General features: G+C 41.8%; 1 protein-coding gene across 1 annotated transcript; it reads left to right on the top strand.

The window, feature by feature from the left end:
* The first annotated feature begins 8,163 nt into the window (after positions 1-8,163).
* frmpd3 (FERM and PDZ domain containing 3) lies at positions 8,164-24,494 on the top strand. The gene is made up of 15 exons (XM_022752013.1): positions 8,164-8,204; positions 8,296-8,450; positions 8,649-8,751; positions 9,051-9,096; positions 9,774-9,878; positions 12,420-12,527; positions 14,703-14,834; positions 15,947-16,066; positions 16,453-16,589; positions 17,138-17,264; positions 17,622-17,711; positions 17,889-18,068; positions 19,198-19,333; positions 20,049-20,951; positions 21,688-24,494. Exons 1-15 carry the CDS (start codon positions 8,164-8,166, stop codon positions 24,492-24,494), a joined length of 5,190 nt encoding a protein of 1,729 aa, XP_022607734.1.
* Positions 24,495-25,260: the final 766 nt, after the last annotated feature.

The following is a 25,260-nucleotide window of genomic DNA, read 5'->3' on the forward strand; positions in this document are numbered from 1 at the left end:
AAACTTTTACCAAGATGTTCATCATGTTCTACTTCTTTGTTCTCAGAGGGCTGTTGATGGGGTTTCAGGCCAGATGGGTGTGTGTGTGTGTGTGTGTGTGTGTGTACTGAGGTTATTTCAACACTCTGTGATCAGTGGTTGAGTGGGAGTTATGAGGAATGCAACCAGGCAGACTATATGCTGATGCAGCAGCACCTCGTTGACAATTTATAGTATCCTACCCATTTCTACGATCCTATAGAACAGTGGTTCACAACCTGTTTTTCTCTGATGCTCTCTCTTCATCAAAACCACTTGTCATATTCCAAACATGCTTATTTGAATAGATTTCTAAAAGGATTTGGTTGAACACTATTTGTTATAGAAAAGCACATATTGTTTGAATCCTATTTTCATTCAAAACATAGCATTCTGCTGCTTGGACTCATATATTTTTTCTTCATTAGCTTTGCATTCATACTGCTGCCACTTGGAGTGCCAAAGAATAGATATTTCAACCTTTTATCCAATACTTTTGGCTATTTTTGCTTGCTTGCAAATGACTGTCATTCACAGCATGTGGTCTTAAGACGATACAACTGACTCTAATTAGTGGGTAGCGCATCTTGTGCAGACAGTTTATCCCATCTGGTAGTTTATTGTTAAATGTGACAATAACTATGCCATTATAATATAATAGGATCATTCCTACATCGATTTCTAATCCTATTTACTTGTTAATTTTCCTCCTAAACACAAATATATAGACATTTACCAAATCTTAATTTCTATTATGTCAAATTAGCCTTGCTGCTCAACAATCTTTCCACATAAACCCACATAAACTGGGAGTCATTGCTGTAAAACATCCATTCCGAGACACAACTGTGCTACTATGCACTCAAAAGCACATATTGTAAGAAGGTTGAAAACACAGTTTTGTGCAACTAAACAACAACAGATACACATCTACCTTTGTCTACTCATTCACAATCTAAACCTTCCTAACCTTTTAGGTCTGAATGACCAAACATTAAACAGTGGAAATAAAGAAAGTGGCTAATTGTTTGGCAAGATAAGGAAGGTAAACAACTCAGTCAACTGCCTGTAAATATCCAGTGGACATTCTCCACACAAATTACAGCCCAAAGAGCCATTGCACTCTCTCCTTGCTGCATCAATCAACACTCAAGCTGTCGCTTTTACCCACTGCCACAATCCATTTTCAAATAGGCAGTCAGCTTTGGCTGTTAGAGGAGAGGGACTGGGTGGTGACAGACAGAGAGACAGAGAGTTACGGGGGGGGGGGGCAGAGATTAACAGAGAAAAAAAACTGAAAAAGAGTATAGGTGGGCAACGAGTTCAGAAAGTGAAAGTGAAAAACCAGTCAGCAGCACTTGCTAAATGGATGCCATCTGGCCCTACTAGGGAGGCCATTTGTGTAAAGAGAGGAAAGGATACTGCCATGCTGGCAGGCAGGCCAGCAGGTGACAGAGACAGACACAGCCGGAGAAAGACAGAGCTGCACAAATCTTTTTGTCTGTATCTGCATTTCAGAGGACAGGAATGACTATTCTGTGGACCCTGCAAGCAGCCAGCATGTCAAGTGAGGCTTACTGAGATGGAGTTTATTTTACTGTTTACCTGGCAGCAGGGATAAGAGGGGTATAGGCTGGAAAATCTACCTGCAAGAGTGAGAGGTGAGATACAGTGAGGAAAGATTTGTTAATGAAAAAAGAAAAGCATCTCTGTGCATATATACACACAGGGTGCAGTGCACAAGTATAATTGAGAGAGAGGCTGAATGAAACTGCATAATAATGGTGAAGGACGGGAGGGAAGAGATTTGCAAAATAAAGATGGAAAAGCAACGTGAGCTGCATCAAATTTTAGTCAAAGGCCTGCCTCAGGTTTAAATGATCCAATCCTGCAGATAAAACACACAATGAAAGGTTTATCAGGAAGGAAGTCCGGGACTGACTTTCATATATCAGCGTTCACTTTCCCCACAGAACGAATTGGTTGTGTTGTCCGGCAGGAATTCTGCGGCACTGGCCAGGGCAGCCTGCAGTGACAGAAAGGATTAGGCCCAGTGCCGATGGCTTCATTTGATTGGCCCTCTCAGTGCAAAGGGCTGTCTATCACCACAAGTCGCAAACCTCAAATCCCTTCCAAAAAAACAGCATAAATATTTAGCAGAGGTTTTATCACAGCCACCAATTGAAAACAGATTGAAGACAGTGGCGACCCTGCTGCCAGAATGACTTTTATGTTTGTAGCCTCCGTAGAGGCCAGACATGTGACAGGCAAAGTATGATTTCACACTACACAGGGGAGATTATTGTGTCGCCTCTTTCATAATCCTAACAGGATTTTTTCAACAGATTCAAGGATTTGTTACATTTGATATGAAATGCTGCACTCTAGGCTGACAGAGGATTTCTCTTTGATAGAATGAGACATATGAGTAAGCAACATGACTTTAAATACATATGTATAGAAAATGAGACATAACAATAATTGAAATAAGCATCTTTATACTGCATAGTTTTCTGATTTTAAGAATATAAGGCAGAGCACAGCATTAACAAGTTCCTTTCACTCCAGTTTTCTCCCACAGCTATTCAGTTTTTCCTCAGGAAGAAAATAAACGTGTCTTGGACAAATGGCTAAAAAATCCATCTAGTTTCAAATGGGGACAGTGTGTCTCCTGTGTCGCCACTGATACAACACAAGAGTGATTACACCTATGCCCAGTTCAGTGAGATGTAATGTTTAGAGAAACACGTTCTTCACATTTAGGTTCAAGATCAAAAGTCATCCTGCAAACTGCAGTAAATTGTTCCTGTGTAAGACTGCAACCTGTGTGTGACTGTGCATCTCATACTGTAGATGGCACCCACCACTGGTACTTTTACTGTCTGGCTATAATCCAGACAAGTAATTCATCCCTCAGCCTTTGACCCTGCTCTACCGCCAAAGAAAAAAACATATTGCTCTGACTTACTGCAGTTCCTTTTTGCACTTTTAATAAGTTACCCTTGTGAAATACAACAGTTGTTGGATGTTAGGCAGAAATGGTTTTTTAAAGGGACCAAGGCAGTTTGGTGTTGTACATTATACATAGCTGCCCCTTCAGTCATGCTCCAGGCCCTTAAGGGACCCAGTCTCCAAACCTGAACTGTCCCAGACCCTCAAGGAGGAAGATAATTCTTTGTGGGATCTTCTGTGTGCTTCAGCCCTTTTCTTTTTTTTTCTCTTCTATTTCCTTTCTCCCCTTGGGGGTTTGTCTAACAGTTATTACTTCGACTTCTCAAACGGGCACGAAAGCCAACCTTTGATGGACTCTCCACACCACTCCAAAAAATCTAAATAAATAAATAAAATAAGACGAATGGACCAAAGTGGTGGATCGACCGGCTGACTGCCAGACTAAGAGCCACACCCCTACCATGCAGATAAAACCTGAAGGCTATCTGATTACCTCTATAAAGTTTACTATCACTGCTGCATGCTTCATCGTACATAGTCAAAATGAAGTTTACTCGGAGCAGTTTTCTAATATGGCAGCACCACGAACTGAGCAACAAACAGCCGTACGCAACAACATAGTGCTAACTCCTCACAAGGAAATACCAATATCAGATTGAATTCACAAAATGCCAGTGCTGATGCCCAATGGATACAAGCGCTCCCTGTTCATCTGTCAGTCAATCATAAATAATCACTGCGATAGTACACACCTATTGTCTGGCTTCTCAAGGCAATGATCCAATAACATACAGTCACTTATGACTCTCCTCAATTTCCAATTAGTGCTGCACAACTCCCAAGTTTCTGCAGTTGATTCCATCTCTGATTCAAATTATAATTTATAATTCAAGCATTTACCAGACACAGTTAATCAGAAAGATTAACAATTGGTGCAACAGTAAAATAAGTGAAAACTCCTGAAGCATCAACAGGGTAAGTAGCCAGATAATTCAGAGTGCCGTGTGGAAGAGCCATGCTAATTGTCACTGGAATGGACTCTTTAATTCCTATTAAACCATAATTAAGAATCTACATTTGAGACGCAGCATCTAAAAGGCTAAGCCGCAACTCCTGCACTTGGGAATAGCCTAAACTAATTAAGTCTGGATAATGTTGCACAAGCAGAAATAATGTTGCATTCATTCAGCCTAAATGCATATATATCAATGTTTTCTATGCCTGTTGACAAGTTAGTTATTTTATTAAATAGGCTAGGCCACATACAATATACATCATACCACCAGTTTTTCATATCTTTCTACGGTATTCTCCACTAATGCATTCAATCATGTTCACAAATGCTTAATTCACCAAGCAAGGCAATTATGATTCAACATCAAACTCAAGATGACACAGATTAAGGTTTTTTTTATGTTTGTGTATTGTGAAATGTGATAGGAAATTATAAATTAACCACATCAACTAATTCTACCGTACTGAAGCATACATCTTTTAAGCCTAAGTGAGATTTAAGATGCTTTTTGTATTAAAGGATTTATATAGTCATTAATGAATAATGTTTTCTGTGGTTGAGGTGACTTGACACACACAGACCTGCACAATAAATGAAGCTCATCCTCTATTAGCCAAGGATGACAGCAATTATTTCAACAAGGAGAGACAATGTCCGCAGAACAATTAAAGCGCAATTCATGAGTAAACTGAGCAAATGCATTGGCTAGCAGCAGAGACTGTAAGTGCGTGCTGTTCACCACACAAAACATCAGACAGCTTTCAGCCTTTACTATTTGTATTCACAATAGCGAAGATGTCCTTCATCTTTGCTCTCAGACTAAACTAATTTGCCTCCTTTCACGGCAAATTTCCTGCAGAGCCCATCCAGTTGCCACGGTAGCTCCGTTAGATGGGCTGTTTTCTGTCTTCACAATAATGCAATTCAATCCCACAGAAACTTTTAAAGCATTTCTAAATGGGTGTCACTTGTGTAATTATATGTATCAAAGAACATTTGACCATTGTTTTTTTTTCTTTTCTTTTTTAGCCACAGAAAATCTGGATTTCGTCTTAGACTTTGTTCTCTATTGAATGTGACAATCTGCCCGCTCTACTGTGATGCCCTCCTCTCTGATCAAACCAAGAAATAGCCATACGTCAACTGTAAAAACCAGCTGCAGGTGCTCAAATGAGGACCAGAGAGACATATTACTGCCTGCCTTGGTTGTCTGTTACTTTTTATATTTTTATGATCTTTTTAGTGGTTTATAAAACATGAAAAGCTTCTGTCCCCGAGTGTATCTGACATGTACCAGGTCAGATCTGGCAGCTGTTTCCCGACTGTTGCACACACAAGAAAGAAAGAAAGAAAGAAAGAAAGAAAGAAAGAAAGAAAGAAAGAAAGAAAGAAAGAAAGAAATATCTGGTTTGTTCTTAAATAGCAACAACTCCTTGCTGGCAATAAACATTTCTACCAATTTGTTTTTTTATCCCTCATTATTACTTTGTATATTACCTTATTCACTGAGTTGCCAGATTGTTGGCTTTACACTTCAGCTACATCAAGTGAAAACCAATAAATGAGCCAAAAATCTTTAAGAAGCATTTTATTCTAATCTCATTTTTCAATGTTTTGATAATATGAGACACACTAGTAACATGGTAAAATTCAGTTCAACTTCACCATAAACTACAGTTTCCATCGTGACCGAAGAGTTCCATCAACGAGGTGAGGACTGATTTGCTCTTGAGCAATTGATCAACCTGTGGCTTTCACTTCTGAAGGCCTGACCTGACTGGAACTGAACACTGCAGCTCTATGAAATGCCCCCCCAAGCTAATGATGAACTTGTTAGAATGCAGCCCTGGGAGGCCAGTAAGTAAAAGGTCATTCTTCCCAGACCCTGAGGCCTGGTGAGCTGCTGCAGACTGGGACACTGGAGCAGGGCAGGTATCTGCTGCCGTGACCTCCAGTGCCCGAGGAAATGCTGGCATCTGGCCACAGAACCTGCACGGTGATCGAAGAGCGTCTGGCTGGTCTTGTCTCTCCCTTATTGTGGCCACATCACTATTCTCATCCACCCACTATTCCACCGTCGAGCCGAGCTTCGACAAGCTACTGAGAGCCGTAGTCATAGCAACGGACAGACCTGCCGATGCCCTTGGGGATCATTTCTTGACAGAATTCCTCGGTGTCCTCTCTCAGTAAAAGGTCGGCCCCTTTCTGAATGGCTGTTTATCTTTGCAGACGTGTAAGCTCAGTGTCCCCTGGCTACCTTCATCGCTCCCGCTTCTGCTCAGTTCTTCCTCACCGCTTATTTTGAAAGCCAGAACTCATGTCTAAATGAAGTGAGGAATTTAAAGCTGTGTGGTATCCACAAAGCCACCGAGACTGAGGATAGATTCCTCTGTTTCTAATTCAGTAACAGTTACATATGCTTGTGTAATAGTGCTGCAAAATTTCAGCTGGATTTCAGTTTTTTTTTTATTTGATCTTGATATATTCAAAGAGACTATCAAACTACAACAAGGCCTCTGTGAATAAAGGACTATGGTGCAGGTTGTTCACAACAAGGATATTTATACTGTCTCCTTGCTGAGGTCACAAATCTTGGCTGGTCTGCACTGGAGAAGAGGGGCTGAGGGGTTTCTGACATTCACAGTAACACACAAGTATCACACACACATGATGAACAGCCAGTTCAACAGAATGGGTGTCCTTCCAGCAACTGGAAAAGAGGGTGGGGTGGGGGTGGGGGTGGGGCGATGGGGGGCAGATGGTGGAAAGAGGAAGACATTAGAGGGACAGAAAGAAGGAGAATAAATGGGGAGACAAGTGCACTGTCAGAATCCATTGGGAGAATCAAAGGAGAACATAATCATTCTCAATCAAAAACATGTAATCCTTTTTAGAGGCAGAACCAGCTGGTGCGGCACCATTTGTCACCACTATGCACCTTTGATACAGACAGATGATCCTTTGTAAGTCAGCTGAATATTGAATATAGAATTTTTTATTCAAATCTAATCTATTCAAATGATTTGTATAATTGAAATTCAAAGCACACATAATGTAATGGATTTTTAGTCATGGACTGAGCTCAGTATGAAGCCTATCTACGATGCATCAACCCTCATCTGATACCATGACACAAGGTAGAGATCAGTAATGCATCACTGGAATTGTAAATGAGCCATGCTCCCCCATAAGCCACTGTTATCAGAAATAACAAGTGACAAGAATATGAATCTGAACTATTGACTAATGTGACTCAGCCTCCCGTCACTGACAGTTTCTTCTCTGCCTGTGGCACTCAGAAAGGTATTTGCTCTCAAAAGCCTATCTCTGCATAATAATCCAGAGCAGTTTTCCTTCTCTTTATCTGTCTCTTTCTGTTTTAGCCCATCTGCGCCATTAACATCACAATCAGTGTCTCATCTTTAGTCAGCAATCATCAGAGCCCTAGATCACAGATATGAGCAGAAATATCTGGCTGTCTTTCCCTCACACAATCATTTCCATCCATTTCTTTCTCCAATCATTTTTCTGCCACAAACACAGAAACCCACGTGCCACATACACACTCACACACAGTCTTTCAGTAATCTTGCTTTCGCTGCCTCCCACACAGGCATCTGTAAAAGAGCATGTGTGGTTCACAGCAGTAGCCTGGTCCACACTGGCAGAGACTGGCAGATTCAGAGACCTTAATGTGCTACGAACTCTGTGTGCATTATGTTATAGGTCCTTCATAGCCGCAGCTTCTCTGAAGGCAGATATCTAAAGTCAGATGCTTTTGGCATTTATTTCAATAAAAATGCCATTTTTATTATTATTATTATTTGCCTACACTTTATATGCTTCCATCCTGCATTTTTCATGACAATGCAGAACCTTATGAGACAAATGAAACCTGTTGACAGTGGGAGATGTTTTTTCACTTTCATTATTTTAGTATTCTGTGTAACCATTTTCCAAGTTGTGCTTGCAGAGGCTGTGGTTTCAGCACAGAAAATGAATGCCAAGGAAATTTCAAAAGGTTTTTGTTTTATTTTTTGCTGTGGAGCAAACAGGTTATTTTACGTCTTTGCTTGCATCCCTATTGCCTTCTCTCTATTGTGCAGGTGAATGATTGCAAAACGGAGTGAGGCCTTTGCAGTGCGACCCTGTCCCATGCTGCTTCCTCCTCTCAGGGGATGGCCAAGGTCCAGGATGGACACACGAACGCATGTGACAGGTACACGGTGCTACACATTACCTGCACAAACGGCACACTCCTCATTATTGAGCCATTTAAACCTGTATTTGTGTCTGTGTGTACTCTGCAGCTCTGCAATGTTAGAGGAGAGCCAAGATGGTATGGACAGTGGTACCCTAAGTCCTGCCTCAGCTCGACAGGTCACCATCCAGCGCCATCCGACTCAAGGCTTCGGCTTCATTGCAGGCAGCCAGAGGCCTGTCATTGTACGCTCCGTCTCTGCTGGTTAGTGTGTGTGCGTGTGTATGTTAGACAGAGAGACAGATATAGAGAATACATGGATGATGTATTCTCTATATCTGTAGATATATATCTAGAGTGATGACACTTTAAGTAGATCATGTGATGACTCAAATTAAACTTTCCATTTCACTGTGTGTATATGACTTTGTACTCTGGCTGTGTGGCCCATCTCATCTGCAGACGGCCCCTCCTTTGGCAAGCTTCTCCCTGGAGACCAGATCTTGGCCATTAACGAGGAGACGGTGAGCGACGCGCCCCGAGAGAGAGTCATAGACCTTGTAAGGTAACATCCTTTACTGTCCCAGGAGGGAGGGAGGGGGAGGGGGAGGGCACGGGCCAGGGTACCAGCAGCAGGGGCAGGAGGGGTAAAAGAGGACACGGGTAAAGAGGGCGGTTCAAAAGAAACAAACTGTTTCTTACTGCTGGTGATGCGTTACATCAACACAAATCTGTGGATGAGTCAGTCCTTTTGCAGCTGAAGGACAGTGAGGAAATGGCAGATATAAACTGGAGAAGCTCTCTAAATACCGTGCTGTTCGTGGCGTTATCTAACCCACTCCACTCTCTGTTGTCTCTCCATAGACGCTGCAAAGACACTATAGTTCTCACTGTGCTGCAGCCCCATCAGGTAGTATAATGGGACACTCTCTCTTTCATGTTCCTCTCCCTCAGGATCCCTCTTACTCTTCGTCAGTCTTAACACTTCTCCTTTCACTCTGAATCATACAAAAACACTGTGCAGTATTCAGTTCCAGCAGTGCACACTAATACATTCCAGACATACATTAGTATTCACAGACCATGCCTACACATTAGAGTAATTTCTTTTCCTGGTAACCTCGTTCAGAACAGCTCCATGTGGGCACATGAACACCTACATGAGACTTTGTTAAATAAAGATTGTGTGCCTCCATATAGAGAAAATAGTTATTTAGCCGGCTAACTTAACTGTATATTTTTTGGAAGATGAAAAATAGATATGAAAATGCAAAAATAATTAAATCTCATTTATTTTCTTTCAGTGTCATAATTTGGAACCTAGAGTTATGAGTTATGCAGCTATTCTGGAGCCTATTTGATAAAGTGGCTAACATCTATATTGCACTCAATTAAAAAATACTGAAACTTTTAGCAGGTGAGTGTCATGTATAAAGCAGGTTTGTCGCATTGCAGCAACGTTAGCTGACTCTCCAGAACACGTCTCTTTAACAGTGGCAGTCACAGGGGCTTTTCTCTCATTTACGTCTCTTCTTTCAAGCTGATTCAAGACTTCCTCTCTCTCTCTCTCTCTCTTCTTATCCTCAGTCACCTAAGTCTGCCTTCATAAGTGCAGCCAAAAAGGCCCGCCTGCGAACTAACCCGCCTAAAGTGCGCTTTTCAGAGCAAGTGTCCATCAGCGACCCAGACTCAGTAAGTTCAATGTGTCATGTCTCTCTGAGACACGTGCATGCAAACACATGCTGTCACAATGTCCCTCCCTCTTCCGCTGTGAATTTCTTTTGTCTGATCAGCAATCGCAAAAACTTCGAGTATCCTCTCTCCACTCGTGTGTGTGTGTGTGTGTGTGTGTGTGTGTGTGTGTGTGTGTGTGTGTGTGTGTGTGTGTGTGTGTGTGTGTGTGTGGTCCAGCAGTTTGGCAACAAATAAATTGCTTTCCTGACTGATTTGAATTCTCACAGGATTCAAACATTGTGGAAACAGCCACAATATAATTTTGAAATGTTAGTGATTTCTGGGCATTGGGGTTCAACCTTGCATGTCTTGGGTGAGAATTGAGACCTGCTGTGTGGCATATTTATGGGAGTGCCAGGGTCTGAAAAAAGATAAGATATTGTAATTTAAATTTTTGCAAAAGGGAGGGTAGTCTGTTTTTTGAGAGAGCAGGGGAGAGTCATTTCAGCTTTTTTTGTGTACCCGATACTCCTACTCTATTTCATAAAATGTCTAAAGTTAAAACATTAATTACACTGGAGGGGCCTTGCTTCCTTTTTTTTATAAAAAATATAAAATATAAGATCCAGCACCCTTCCTCACCTCAAAAGTTTTCATTCAGTCCCTAATGCCTGTTGGTCAATCAAGAATCTATAGAGGAGAAAAGGAGCTAACGCTGTAAATAAAGTGAGGGAATGAAGATGACAAGCAACAGACAATCAATAAAGTATCAGGAGTTGGAGGAAAGTGTATTTCATCATTTTATTTTCCATTTATCTGAACTTAATGGAAGAAAGTAGAGAACAGGATTGCCCATCACATGTGTCAACAGGTCGCTGATAACCTCTGGATGAAGCCAACACAGAGTGTTAGGCAACCGACTCAAGCTCACTTTTCATTGCAGCTGATTATACCATCCACTCTTGCCAGACACTACCAGCAGTCAACATCATGTGAACGTCATAGATTTCCTTTAGTAGACTTCAATCAACCCAGAAAAAAGCACCAGTTTCATTAAATGCAAGCAACAGGAAGGCTGGAACTGTTCTCTTCCTCGATCTCCTTCCCAGTTTCTCTTACATTTGTGAATCTCATTGATGTTGATGCAGAGATGGAAGGGGGTTGCTATGATTGGTAATGATTAGATATTTCACCCACCAACCCCCTACCCATGGCAAGACATTTCTTAATCTCTGTCCCCAGTGATTAGGAGCCACAGGCTGCTATTGATCATCCAAAAGCTTATCACTCTTGGCCATCTAGCCTGGTTTTTATTGAGAGAAAGAGGGGAGGGGAAAGTGATGAGGACATGACGTTGAGCTGTGATTTGCCCCACATAACCCTTTCCCTGCATGAGACAAATCGGCTCCAGCTCACCCTCACTAACACCAGCAAAGGCAGTGGCTTGCAATGGGAAATGATAGACCTGCTTGGGGTGCCTTTTCACTGCATGGTGCACCTTCGTTTTAATGCTGAAGAATGGAGACAGATCTATTCCCTCATAACGCAGGCTTTAGTCACATCCAAACTGCAAAGAAGAACAGCTTGTTGAGCCTTCTGAGTACTTAAGTCCTCCAAAAACAGACTGCTGGGCATCTGCTGTGGACACAACTCTCTCTATTCCAACTAAATGCCTTTTCTGAGATATATTGTTGCAATAAATTCACATCCATTTACTGTCATGAGCAATGTCTGCCTACTGTTCTTACAAATCTCATCAGGAGATAAAAAGGGAAGAAATGTACAGGAAAAAGATAAGGTTTGATTTTGTTTTGGTCTACAAATATGGATTTCCCCTGGGCTGCAAGGCTGTTTCCTGATGCATCCTTGCCAAATGTCACATTAAAACCCTCAGGTCCCTCTTCACATTAAGATACCTTCTTTTCCTCTGATCACAACTGTGATTCATTGAAACTACATAATTGGAATGGAGTCATTTTCTTAAAAAGCCCATAGCAAGATAAAAAAAAAATTTAAAAAGGAGACAGCGACAGGGAGGGTATAGTCCCTGTCACATCTCATCCCAGCAAGAATGAACTGAGCTGCGTATCACAACTTTTCTTGTACTTTGAGAAAAAGCAGTAACCTTGAATCAAGCCTCACCTCTTATTCCTCCACTCATGCCACTCTTTGGTTACTGCTTTCAATCCCACCATCCAATTTTCTTTGCATGACATACATATTGAATTGATAGACTGGAGAAACTGAATAAACCCTTCTTTGATCCTGATATAATGCATGGGGGAGGGGGGCATCCTGAGGCAGAGTTTTCCTCCATCTCAGACTGTCCAGAGTTCAGCTCAAGTATCTCCCTATTGTTCACTTAAGGACTCTGTGTGTCTTACCTCTCCTCCTTTTTCCTGCTTTTTACTGCTTCTCACTCAATAGCACTACAAGTGCAAACCCACCATTACAGCTGATTGTGTTTGTATTGTGCGAATAATTCTTGATTACCCTTTTGGCACATTCTCACACTTTCTTTTTTTCACTAAAGATGTTTTCTCCCTCATTCTCTTTCAGACAATGCTAAAGGACGACTCCTTGCTACTCATACCAAATGTGCTGAAGGTGTTCTTGGAGAATGGACAGATTAAGTCCTTTACGTTTGATAGCCGTACCACTGTTAGGGTATGTATTCACTACAGCTGAGTCTGATGTCCATGTGTGTATGGATGGGTCCACAAGGGCTGAGTGATGTCAGCGTTATTGTGATTTTGAGTCGAAGCAGGTGTGATCAGCATGTTTATTTTAACAATGGATCACACAACTAGGTGTTTTTGGAAGAGGATCACTCATAGTGATGAACCCACAGGGATCTGTTGCCAGACTGTAGTTTCCCTCACCTATGCAGTTTTTTTTTGTATCAACTTTCATCTCATTGGTTAGCTGCCTGGCGTACGACTTTACTATTTACGTTCACTCACACAGCTCTCGGGGCAGCCATTGTGGTCGCAGCAGAATGTTTTCAGAAAAAAAGCTCTAAAAAATAAATCTAATGTACACTGCCTGTCCAGACACAGTTAGTGACAAGCTGGTGAATAAATGGAGCGTATATGGAGACCTTTCTCTAAGTGGTTGGTGGAGACAAAAACAGAGCTAAGAGGAGAATGAATACTGGACTGACATTCATCATCTGGGCAGGAAAAATACCCCATAGGAATGATAATGTTGATTCATTTCTGCAGTATGTGTAAATCATTTGCCATATTGTCTTAAAAGTTTAATATGTCAGCGTTGTGTTTACATCTGGTTTACACTGCCCCTAAGCAGCCAAAAAAAAAACATCAGCTCTAACAAAAGATTTCAGTGTAAGATAGAAACATCCTTAACTAGCTAAAAGAGATTGAGCAATTAATATGCCAAAAACATTACCACACTATTATTGACTTTGTGGCTTTTCCATGATGTAATGTTAATGTTGAATTTCGTTTTTACATTGTATAACAGAACTTCTCAAAATATGTTTTGGAGTTTTGTTAAGTGGAGTGATTACCAATACAATCCAGTTGCACTCTCTCACATATGATTTTCTACACATCGACAAGGACTGACGCACATAAATTCAGAATTCAATCAAAAATCACTTGTGTCCTTTCTTTCAAGTTTATATCTAATCGGTAGTTGTTTTGAGGAAATAAAATAAAAATTTTGTGAAACGTCATCCTCTCAGTTTTTGAAATATAAAATCTCATCTGTGCGATTAAGGTTATAAAGTAACAAATGAATCCAGTCAGACAGAGGTCGTTTCTGTCTCTATGTCAGCCTTTAAGATGAGTCTGACATCTCAGAGCAGACTCATTAAACAGACTCTATTAGATTTCACAAATCTCTCCTCTGCTCATGGAGGGAGAAGCAGAGCAGCACTTTAAAGGAGAGATGGAGGAAGCTCTCTCCTGTCAGCCTAATTAAATGGAATTTCAGCATAATAAGAAGGCCCAGATCAATAAAACAATACCACAGATTAAATCAATGGCACAATAGGATGCCCAGTAGTATGCCCATTAGACTGTCAACTTAAGAAGATTTCCTGCAGTATTTTAGACTACAATCTATAGCATTCTGTGGGTCCTTCAGGTGACTGTGTGGCTTCCCCAGGCATCATTTAATGCAAACCACACAGGTCAATACAGTTTAAACTCTCTGTTTTTAAGGGGTAGTTGTTGCTTGGGTTACATCAGCAAGTGTCAATTAAATTGTTTATGGAGAGCAAATCATTAGTGTAAATATTTCACAGCTCTGAGCCTCCACACTGAGACTTGCAGCCAAACTACAGCAACATATCATTACAATAGAATCCCTTTTAACGTCCATGCCTCTAAAATATTTAGAGGGCAAAGAAATTATGAAACCTTATCCTCAGGCATAGCCCACGGTAAAATGTGATAAACTGTGAATTTCCCCTCAGATAGTGTTCTCTGTGCATTTTAGACGGATATGAGAAAAGCTCTACATCATTCATAGATCCTGATCTGCACAGAAGCAAAAGTTTGCCCAGCACAACCCACCACACAGACGTTATTTGCTTTAATAGGATGCAGTCACTGTGCAGAATAAAGAATATCTATGGAAGCTCTCTATTGCACAAACTGACTAAGATGATATCATAGCAAAAAGACGACACACAAAAACACCCATCACAATGATATCAATTTGACAAACTACTCTGTTTAAACATGGAGGGAATTCAGGGTGAAAATAGCCTCCATACATCAAATATAACATATATTTTACTAGTAGTAGAATGTATTCCTGCTGTGGAAGTGTATTCCAGTCTTTAATCTGTTTCCATCTCTCTTCTTCCAGGATGTGATCTCCTCCCTGCAGGACCGCCTCTCACTGCGCTACATTGAGCACTTTGCCTTAGTACTGGAGGCAGGTGGACTAGACCAGAATCAGAGGTTGCATCTGCTGCAGGAGAACCAGCCTCTGACACATGTAAGAACCCAAATGAGTATAAGATGTTCCTAAAACAGTTTAAATGATGGGTATGCTTAAAGGAGTAGCAGTAAAAGCAACCCCAAACTACTACATAGGTAGGTTGGTTGGTTTGTTGGTTTTGCTTGCCTTTTGGTTTTCATTTCTGAGTTTTGGTATGTATTTATGATTCTGTGTGATTTTGCTTTTATTGGAAAAATGTTCTACGGGTTCCATGGGAGATTCTGTGTCTCCAATTTGTCAGATAAACTGCCAATCATACTCTGTCAGGAGAACAAAGTAAGCCTCTGGCATCCAGGCAATCTGACAGGCACGCAGCTGGCCACCAATGTTGTTAGGCATTCATATTTGGTTGAATGTAGGTTGTGATGTCAGGTGACCAAAATTCAATGTCAGGACAAAATCTAATTCCAACATCAATTTGACAAAGAATAGCAACAACAGCTGTTGTGATATTTTGTTGGTTTTAAGTTGTATTGTTAAGTAACCAAAATCCAACGTCTTCTGAATGTCTCACCGTCATCGTGACATAAAATACCAACCCCCCCAATCATGAGCACAACCCAACTTCTGCTAAATATCTGCTAAACATCTGCTAAGCGTCACAATGTCACTTAGCCAACATTGGGTTTTGACACCAACCCAATTTACATTTCAAATTAAAATTCAACGTCTGTCTGATGTTAGAGTCATTAGAGTCCATCGTCCTTCTGACATTACATTGACATTGTCTGGTGCCAGCTGAGAAACTACTACCTAAAAGTTAAAAATAAAATGACGTCTATATGATATTCTGTACCACTGAAACTATAATGCGGGATGCAAAATAAGATTTTTTTGTGTTTCATCTATTTCATATTTTGCGCTACTAATAGTTTAAGGTTGTTGTAATCGGTTGGTTTATGGTTCTACATTTCTTTGCATTTCTTCACCTTAAACTAAAGCAACTTACGTACACATACTGTAACTGTGGAATTGTGAAGATACAGGGTGCATCTAGAATTCAGTCTTCCCTGTTCACTTATGGAAAATGATACCGTGATACATACTGTATGTGTGACTAATGCCAAAGATGTAGTTGTTATCTAGCTGATAACGTCGTATTCCCTCAGGTGGTGCACAGAACCTATTTCCAAGGGATGAAGTGTCTGTTCCGCATCTGCTTCTTCCCCAAGGACCCTGCGGACCTGCTGAGAAGGGACCCTGCTGCATTTGAATACCTCTATATACAGGTAAAGCACTGGATTAAGGATGTCATTCAGTCTCATGACACCGAAAGAGTTTTGTCAAAGAACAAGGACTACCAAGAGGGAGCCAAGGATTACAAGTTCTTATATGTAGCTAGTTTTAGTCTACAGTTGGTTTAGTCTACTGCGTTCGTTGAGTGATTTTAGAGTTTGAAAGGATACATATGCCAGAGTCAGGCTTTACACACAATGGCCCTGTTGCAGACTCTCCAAAAATGCTTTCACATTAGCAGCAGATATCCAAAAGCCTTATGAATTTGGAAGCACTTCCTACCAATTAAAGTAATTATAAAACTTACAGAGCGATTCCAGTCTTTAACAGTGTTGTTTACAACCAGCTGTGTACAAAACATTTCATTGTGTTCTCACAGAGTCGCAATGACGTCATCAAGGAGCGCTTTGGCGTGGATTGGAAATCTGATATCACGTTACGTTTGGCTGCGCTCCATATCTACATCACTGTGTCCTCCGCAAGGCCCAATCAGAAGATTTCTCTCAAGCATGTAGAGTAAGTCCAAAAAACTGAATTAGCTTTCATATGAACTAATGAGAAATTGCAGACATGAATTGATGTATTGCATTTTTTTTTTTTACCTCATTAAGAATTCTGAGTAGTATGTCAGAATGAGGGTCCCACAATGAAGTTTGTTCATTCAGTAATATCTAAATGATTAATAGTTAATCCCAATAATATTAAAAACTCAAATTACTCAAGGATCATTTTCCCCAGGTCGTTATGAGACAAAGAAATCCATTGCTTTGTGAAATTACATCTCTCCCTCAATTTGCTCATTTATTCTACAAAACCTCAACCTAGCAAGTAATTAGCTTCTGCAGTCACAACCATAGAAGCAGAACAGATCCACTGTGCTTGTAATAGACTTAGGGTGGCCATGTCAAGCCAGGAGTTGTAGGGGATGTAAGCTATGCACACTCTATCTTCCCATGGGATGAAATAACTCCTTTGTCTCCTGAGTTGTGACATCTTCCCTGGACTCTGATTAACTACACCACACTGTTGTTTTCCACTGACTTTCCTTCTGCTCTTTATCACAGAAAAGAGTGGGGACTAGAGCCTTTCCTTCCCCTCACTCTGCTTCCAACAGTCAAGGAGAAGAATGTGTGTAAGAGCCTGTCTCAGTTGCTGAAGACCTATCAGCATCCGCCACCATCAGGCAACAAGGTTTCTCCAAATAAACCATTTCAACACTGAGTATTCTTTGTGGAATATTTTAGTGCCTTTGGTTATTATAACACATTTATAAGCATTGCAAATTTATAGAGACCTTTAGTCAAATTGCTATACTCCCTATTATTATGAACATTTAAATCTCAACACTTATTTTACTGTATTCTATGGGTATGGCTGCTAGAGAACCAGTCTTAGGACAAGCCCCTCATCTCTGTAGATGTAACTGTTGCATAAGACCTTATTAGCAACATCTGTGGCTCAACAGTGCCACCAGGAGGACGTAGTTAGTACTGGATGAGGATACCACTTCCAAAGATGAGAGTTTCTTGTTTATCATTCTGTTGACAGGTCCCTCCTCTCCAAGGAAAGCTGCAGTACATGCGTGTGCTCAATGACCTCCCACCATTTGGAGGAATACTGTTTCACACTGTTGGACTGGTAACACATTTTTTAATCTTTGTGCTCAGGAATACATTTGTATCTCTTTTACTTAATTCCTTGCTCCCAGTTATTTTCCTTACGTTTCTGCTCAGTGATTTTGAAAATGTATGGTATTATTATTGCATTATTGTAAATAAAGGCAAATAATTGTTGACCTCCTGTGTTTTTCTACAGGATGAGAAACAATCAGCTACAACACTACTTGTGGGTCCTCGACATGGCATTAGTCATGTGATTGACCTGAAAAACAACCTCACAACAGTTCTGGCCGAATTCAGTAGGGTTGCCAAGATCCAGCTCTACCGAGAGAGTCAAGGAGTGGCTCGTGTGGAGGGGACAATCCATGAGGCTAAGGTATTACAACAGTCTTTAAAAATGCATCTGACAAAAACATCTGATACTAACAAAACAAATTACTCTATAGCAGGGAAAATGTGGATTTTGCGAGGCATATCTTTAGAGATGCAGTTTCCATTTTAACTTTCACGATACCAGAAATCTGATAATTGGTACCAATAACAATGAAATTCCATGATTCTCAATACCGAATTCAATACCACAGCAAAAACCAGAAAACAACAGAGACTGCTGCACACACAGTGTGATAACACACATGCACGTATGTGGGCATGCGCACACACATACACACACTTTCATATAGTCGGTGTACAGCAGTAGTTTAAAGGGTGATGATGTTAGCCTACTAATGCTGTGAGCACCAAACTCTCTTTATGAGCTGTTGCTATGTTAGCCTACACAAGCTAGTGTTAGCCTCTGTGAATGTTGTGTGTGGAGCTTTGCTACAGATTCCAGCTGTTGCAGTTCACAAACTATAACGGTAACATTTCAAGACATGAACATTTTGACAACATGCTGTTAATATAAAGTTAACAACTGAAACTCACCCCAAGTTCTGTGTACAGATCCGGAGGCCTCTCTTTGAGCTGCTTAGATAAGATTGAGGTGTTTCCTCCTTTTATTTGAGATTGTCTTCTTTTGGTCATCTATAACTTGTCCCTGCTGATCCGCATCAACTGCAAAATATCTCCATACACCAGTTTTGGTGTGTGTTGTTTGTGTTGTGGCGGATTTGTTTCTGCAACCAAACTTGCATGTGTTGTTGTTATTGTTTACTACGCTGCCCTCTTCTTCTCTTTGAGTTTGATGTCAAACTAGAATGCTTGTAGGGTAATTATGCTGCCCTCATCAGTCTGGGAAGAATCACATCTCCCGTACCTACGACATCTACGGTACCTTTGTTACCTACGGTACTGTAGAAAAACAAGTACCATCACATTTTTAGAATCTTAGCATGGACTTGTTTAAGTATTGGTTCTTGTGACATCCCTACTCTATAAATGATAAAATTATTGACTACAAATTTGTTTTAATTAAATTTTAATTACTTAGGTAATTGCAAAATGATTTGGAAATGCTTGTTGCCTATCCCCTAAATAGTCCCCCTCCCTATCACCCCCTGCAGCCCCTGGTCCTACTCATGGAATGGCCTGATGCCAGTAACTTTGCGTGCCTCATCTCTGGCTACTACAAGCTGTTTGTAGACCCTAAACGGACTATCTACTTCCGGACCCCTGGTCAGTCTCAGCTGACCAAGGCAGGTACGTTAGAAGTCTTCTTGACTTGTAGAGGTTAATTTTGAACACATGCTCTGATTAGGCAATATACAACAAATGCCATGATTTACAGATAACAACATTGTTTACTGAAAAGCTTAAGATGAAACATTCATATATCACACATTTAAAGTTGTCCAAGTTAAAGTGTCTTTATTTCAGCATCATATTAGACACTGCATGTCAGACAATATTTGGCAGTCCTCATTATATGTTCAGTCTACATGGACATCTGATCTGCTTCTTCATTGACTGAAACCATTACCTGTAGTAACCAGGTTATCCTGGAACTATCATCCCATGGCGCCCTCTGCTGTCTCTCCTCTCATTTCCATCTTGACTCACTGGAATGGGATAATCCATATTTTTTCTCAAGCTATAATAACATTATGGAGTTTTACAGTGAATTGTACTTTTTTCTGTGATCATAAACATTTTACTGTTCAAACATGAACAGATCGTCTGCCATCTGCTGTCTCAACCTGTAGTCCACATAAAAGAAGGATCATCATACCATCACATTCCACCAGAATCTAACCCTCCAACCTCAAACAAACTTCAACTTTCAACATCCATCTCTGAAATAACAAATAACCTCCATGTGACCACCAGCTGCTCTGCTTTCCCATCTGGATCTTCTCTATCCCCACTAGTTCTTAACACCTCAAACTCTCCACTGCTCTGACAATTCTATCCTCAGATTACAGAAGCTCCCACCATGCTCACCCACGTTCTGGGGCAACCGGCTTGCCAAGCGGAGGTCGGCGAGGGGACGAGAGGGAAAGCTCGCACAGGGAGTCAGGGTCTTCAAGGGCCCTAGTTCCAGCAGAGCCTCAGCATCTAGGCCTGTGTCATGTCCACCTTCGAGAACAACAACAATTTCAGGAGCTCCAAACAAATGCTGAAGCTGAAGCTGAAGCTGAACTCGACATCAATGAGAACTTTATTTCTCAGGAGCCCCATGGGCGACCTCGCACGAAGTCAGACCCCACCCAACAGAGTACAGAGGAAATAGCTGGGGTTTTGGAGAGCCCAGCAGTGGAAAATGCAGGCTTTAGAATCCGAGCCCAAACAATGGGTCAGTCCCAGAAAGCTTCACGATACTTCTGTGACTCCTGCAAAGCCAGGCTTAGGGCAGAGGGTCTGTCAGCAGCAGTGAACAGTAGTGGGAGCTCTGGGAAACATTGCTCCAGCGCCTGTGCTTCCCGAGATGCAGGTGCTGTTGACCTCATGGCCCTTCCGCCCCCAGGGAATGTAGAGGAGGATGAGGAGGAGGCAGATAGTGGAGGAGAGAAGCTGCAACCACCACCGCCTGCTATTGCTGCACCACCGCCTGGATTCAGGGACAACAGTTCAGATGAGGATGACCCAAAGAGAGGGAGGAAGGCTCGAACCAGTGTCAGCCCAGGGGTCACCTCTGGGAAGCTGGCCCCATCCAAGGAAGATGTGCCTGTGACACTGATTGATAATGTGGCCACGAGAACAGTCCGAGATCATGCCCAGGAGCTTGATGATGCTCTGGTGTCCACCTTACAGGCACTAGAGGCTTTGGCAGCTTCTGAGGACTACCCCCATCACCCTCAACAGCCAACACAGACTGCAGGTCAACAACCTCAGTCATGCCACAGCCCACATCTAAGAATTAAAAGTAACACTAATCCAATAAAATTTTGCTTTTTTATCAATTAATATTACATTGTACATTTGCAGTACATACTCTTTATTACTACTAAAGTGATTATCCTTGTGAAATAGCAAGAAAATCATGTAATGTCTTAATTTTATGGTAGCAAGGCATATATAATAATATAAGGTAGAGGTTATAACAGATTATATAACAGGTTATAAATAAATGCAGACGAAACAACAATATCACACAACACTGTGTGTCTAAAAACATTATAAAAACAAGCCCATTATTAAAACTAAATTGTTTTGCAACTGACAACTCAGCCAGCTAAATTTTATGTTTCTATGAACATAATCAGGGTAGGAAATTTGCTAGTCTTTGCACATTTCTTAAGAACACCAATGCATCTGTATGGAAAAGCTACTGTTCTTCTAGGTTGGGTGAGGCAAGCCCACTGGTCCATAGATAAATCTTGAAAGGGGTTACAAATCTGATCCTGAAGAACTGATTTTGAAACTATTCCAAAAATTATTTTTGTTTTGTGAACAAGATGAGTCCACTCAACTGCAAATGACTGGTTCAAAAAGTACAGTAAAACACTAATATAACATATTTCTGTGCTATGCTTACTAATACTTACTACTGATAATGCTTACTGTTTGTTCTCACTTGATTATCCTAACAGTGTGTGTGTTACCTTCCTCCTCAGGGCTGATTGTCTTAGCTGCCATTACACCTGAGTCATCATTGGACTCAGGCCATGAGACCAACTCCTCTGAATTGACGGATGTTTCTGAGATGGTGTCGGCAATGAAGCAGAACCAGAACCAGGCCTACCTGCTGGCTCACCATATCAACAAGGAACGTATCCTATGCCGCCGTGACTTTCCCTTGGCTATCCCTGGCTGCACTGCAAAAACCATAGGGACAGGGGCCTTCTCTGTGGGTCAGATTCGTGCTGGCTGTCCACCCAAGCAAGTAATCCTCAGCAAGACTGTTCCCTTTAAAGTCAGTCCCAGTCAAGACTCAGCAATACTCAGTGTTGTGACAGAGCAAGGGGGCAATCAAGACACTACTCAGACTGAACAGAAAGCAGAAATGAAAGCTAACTCTGAGTCCACCAAAGCAAACACCCCTGATCCCCTTTCTAAGTCACCCGAAGAACTTAAAGTATCTGATGCTTCACTGACAGCTCAAGTCAGTAAAGACCAGAAGTTATCAAATTCTTCTGGGGAGACACTGTGCCAAAATCTCACTGAGGGTATAAAGGGGAAGACAACAGCACCTCTTAATACAGACCCTAGTAACAAAGCCTTACCAATCCTCTTGCCTGTGGACAGAACTGCCTCTGCCAAGATTTCCCCTACAAAAATGTGCCAAGATGCCAAGACTGCCTCTAGCGAGACCATGAAGCCTTCAAGCTCTACAGAACTTCTGCCAGTTGACGACCTTTTCTGCACATGCCCAGTGCAACAGGAGCCTGGACCTCAACTAAGACTAAAAGACCCACAGGTTCAGAAGGTAGTGGTGTTTCAGTCCTCCTCCCCCACAGATGATGAGCGTCTTCGGGCCAAAGGCCTCCAGCTGGCTAGCAGCAAAGAAAATGCAGTTAGAGTAGGAGCAGATCCTAGTTTAGCAAAACCCAGCCCTCAAATACAAACCAAGTACTCCCCTCGTTTGCCTGTAAAAACAGAGAGAAAAGAAATACCTGAAAGCAAGACTGAGAGTTCCCTGGGAAAATCCCACCCTGAGTCACAGAAATGCCCCATAAAATCCTTACCTATTTTAGATGATCCAACGACATCTAGCCCATCAATAGAAATGGTCTCCACTCTCCCAGCCAGAGACTCAAAGAAACAAGGTAAGGGGAAGTCCCAGCGCAGTGCCCCTTTCTTGAGCTTTAGAAACCTTCTTTCAGCTACGTTCCCAGCAAGAATGCGAAGAGAAACAGATGAGCGGAGGGCTCAGTTGCAGAAAGTCCGCCAGTATGAGCTAGAGTTCTTGGAGGAGCTGCTGAAACCCAAGTCCTCCCAGGGAGAATTTTTGCCCCAAGGATCCTCACCTGTGCCCTCAGGCACTCCTTGTGCCTGCCAGCTCCGCACTAGCCCTGTCCTAAAGGCACCAGGTATCTCCAGGGAGCAGAGACGCAGCTGTGACTGTAAGAGAATGTGTAGGGGCATGCGACTACCTGACACACCAGTTGGCTCAACAACAGAGACACAACACAGAGGCAGAGACAGAACTATCTCAAAGACCCCTCCTGCAGTCTCCAAAGCTCCTCACACCCAAGTTGCTACAAGGAGACCCCAGACCTTAGAGATCAAGACCACACGAATACGCTCTACCAGCCTTGAGTCAAGAGAGCCAAGGGGAGAGCAGGGCTCCTGCTTGCCCACCTGTACTTCTCAAACAGATTGCATGGGAGCTCCACAATATAAGAAGCTCCAGAGGCGATACAGCATTGGAGAACTGGACAACAGCACCAGCACACCTGTGTATGCTGAGGTGAAGCCAAAAGCTAAGAGTCTAGAGAAGGAGATGGAGAGAGTGAGGGCCACAGGGCTGAGGCTCCCCACCCCAGTAGAGCCAGTCCACACTCAGTCTCATCAAGCAGAAGGGAAGGGGAAAAAGGGTGTGTTTTTCATTCAGGGAGAGGAGCTACTGTGTGAAAGTAAAGAAGGGACTGGTGAGGTGCTGCTGACCCTGCCCAGTGAAGACAGTGATGACAAGGATAAATGCTGCTCATTCTGTTTCTGCTACAGGAAGTGTGAAGCAACAGATGAAAGCAGTGAGAAGGATGAGCTCTCATACTCCATACCCCTTCAGGTCCTGCCAGGCATGGAGCTAGACTCACGTACCTTTCCTGTAGTAAGCAAAACCCTCCAGGTTCTTAATGCAGAAGACTGCAGTGGGGAGGAAGAAGAAGAGGAAGAGGAGGAGCCACAGACACAGGAAATTGACCTGAGAGCCTGCCGTACGCTGGAGGGGAGCCTGGCACGGGTACAGGCTCTACAAGGGAAAACATTCAGCTTACCTGATGGTTTCCTAAATGCCCAGTTGGATGCTAATGAGTTGCTAGCTATCCTGCGCCAGTGTGCTAATAGCCCACAAGCTGAGGGTGAGGCTCGTCTTCAGCCCTCACGGATTGCAGAGTACAAACAGGAGTTGGCAGTGCGCTTCAAAGAATTCAGAGCATCTTGTCGACGAGTGGCGAGTGTTGAAAAAAGCCCAACACGTATGCTTGCTGTTGTCTCGGCAAGCTTTCAAGTGTTGTGTGAACTAACTCAAACCTTCATTAAATTGGTCAGAGGGGTTCGTTCAGAAGCCCAAAGGCTGCAGCTGTTGAGAAAAGTTGAGGAGGTAGCTATCAACTACACTTTGCTTCTGCGTGCAGCAGAAGAGTCAATGGGACACTCAAGCAGCCTGCCGACAAAGACAGTGAGCCCTCAAGTTTCCTCCAACACCAATAACATGGGCTCGCTCACTCGACCCATCAAAACTCTGCCTGCCCAGTAAAAATAAATCTGGCAGGGATGTAATCACAACAGTCCAGAATGTGGGTCGCTACTCTATACAAATTCATTATTTATTTATTGTTTACATTTTTTACAAGACGTGCAATTAATCATCCTCAGTAAAAATTGCAATGCAGCTGTTCCATCCCATGTTTACAGGCCCTGAGGTAGCCTTGTGGATCTTGTTTTGAAATATAAAGATACACCAAACTAATGCACAATGGAATAAGAACCCTATAACAGACTGGGTGATACAGGGCTAATCACCTCATATCAATATTCACAATATACATAAGTCATTATAGTATAATATTTTATATGTAATGTATATTTGAGTTGTGTCTACTTAGCAAATAATATAAAGTTTTGTGAAGAAAAAAAGGTACAGAATATATTTGAAATGTATTGAGTTAAGAGAACTATAAAAGTTATAACAAATCATCATAAATAAATGTATGCTCTGGACAAAAATATTTCAAAGATTTCGTCAAGTAGCGACTTCTGTAAATTGCGTAGTCCAAAGCGTTGGTTGGTTAGATGGTGATGTGTTTGTTTGTTGAAATTTCTAACTGTTGTAATGCAAAATGGAGATCTCTGTTGGCTATGTTGACAATGTCTGGCATACTGATACAAGAGTCAAAATGTAAGTAACAGTGTTGGAAAATGAAAACCACTGAAAGACAAGTATGACATATTAAACTATACTTACTGACAGAGGCCCATTCTCTCACTATAACGGTGCAGGTATGAAATACACCTGCTCAGGG

Source organism: Seriola dumerili, unplaced genomic scaffold (genome assembly GCF_002260705.1).
Source record: "Seriola dumerili isolate Sdu_G_001 unplaced genomic scaffold, Sdu_1.0 BDQW01000161.1, whole genome shotgun sequence".
NCBI lineage: Eukaryota > Metazoa > Chordata > Actinopteri > Carangiformes > Carangidae > Seriola > Seriola dumerili.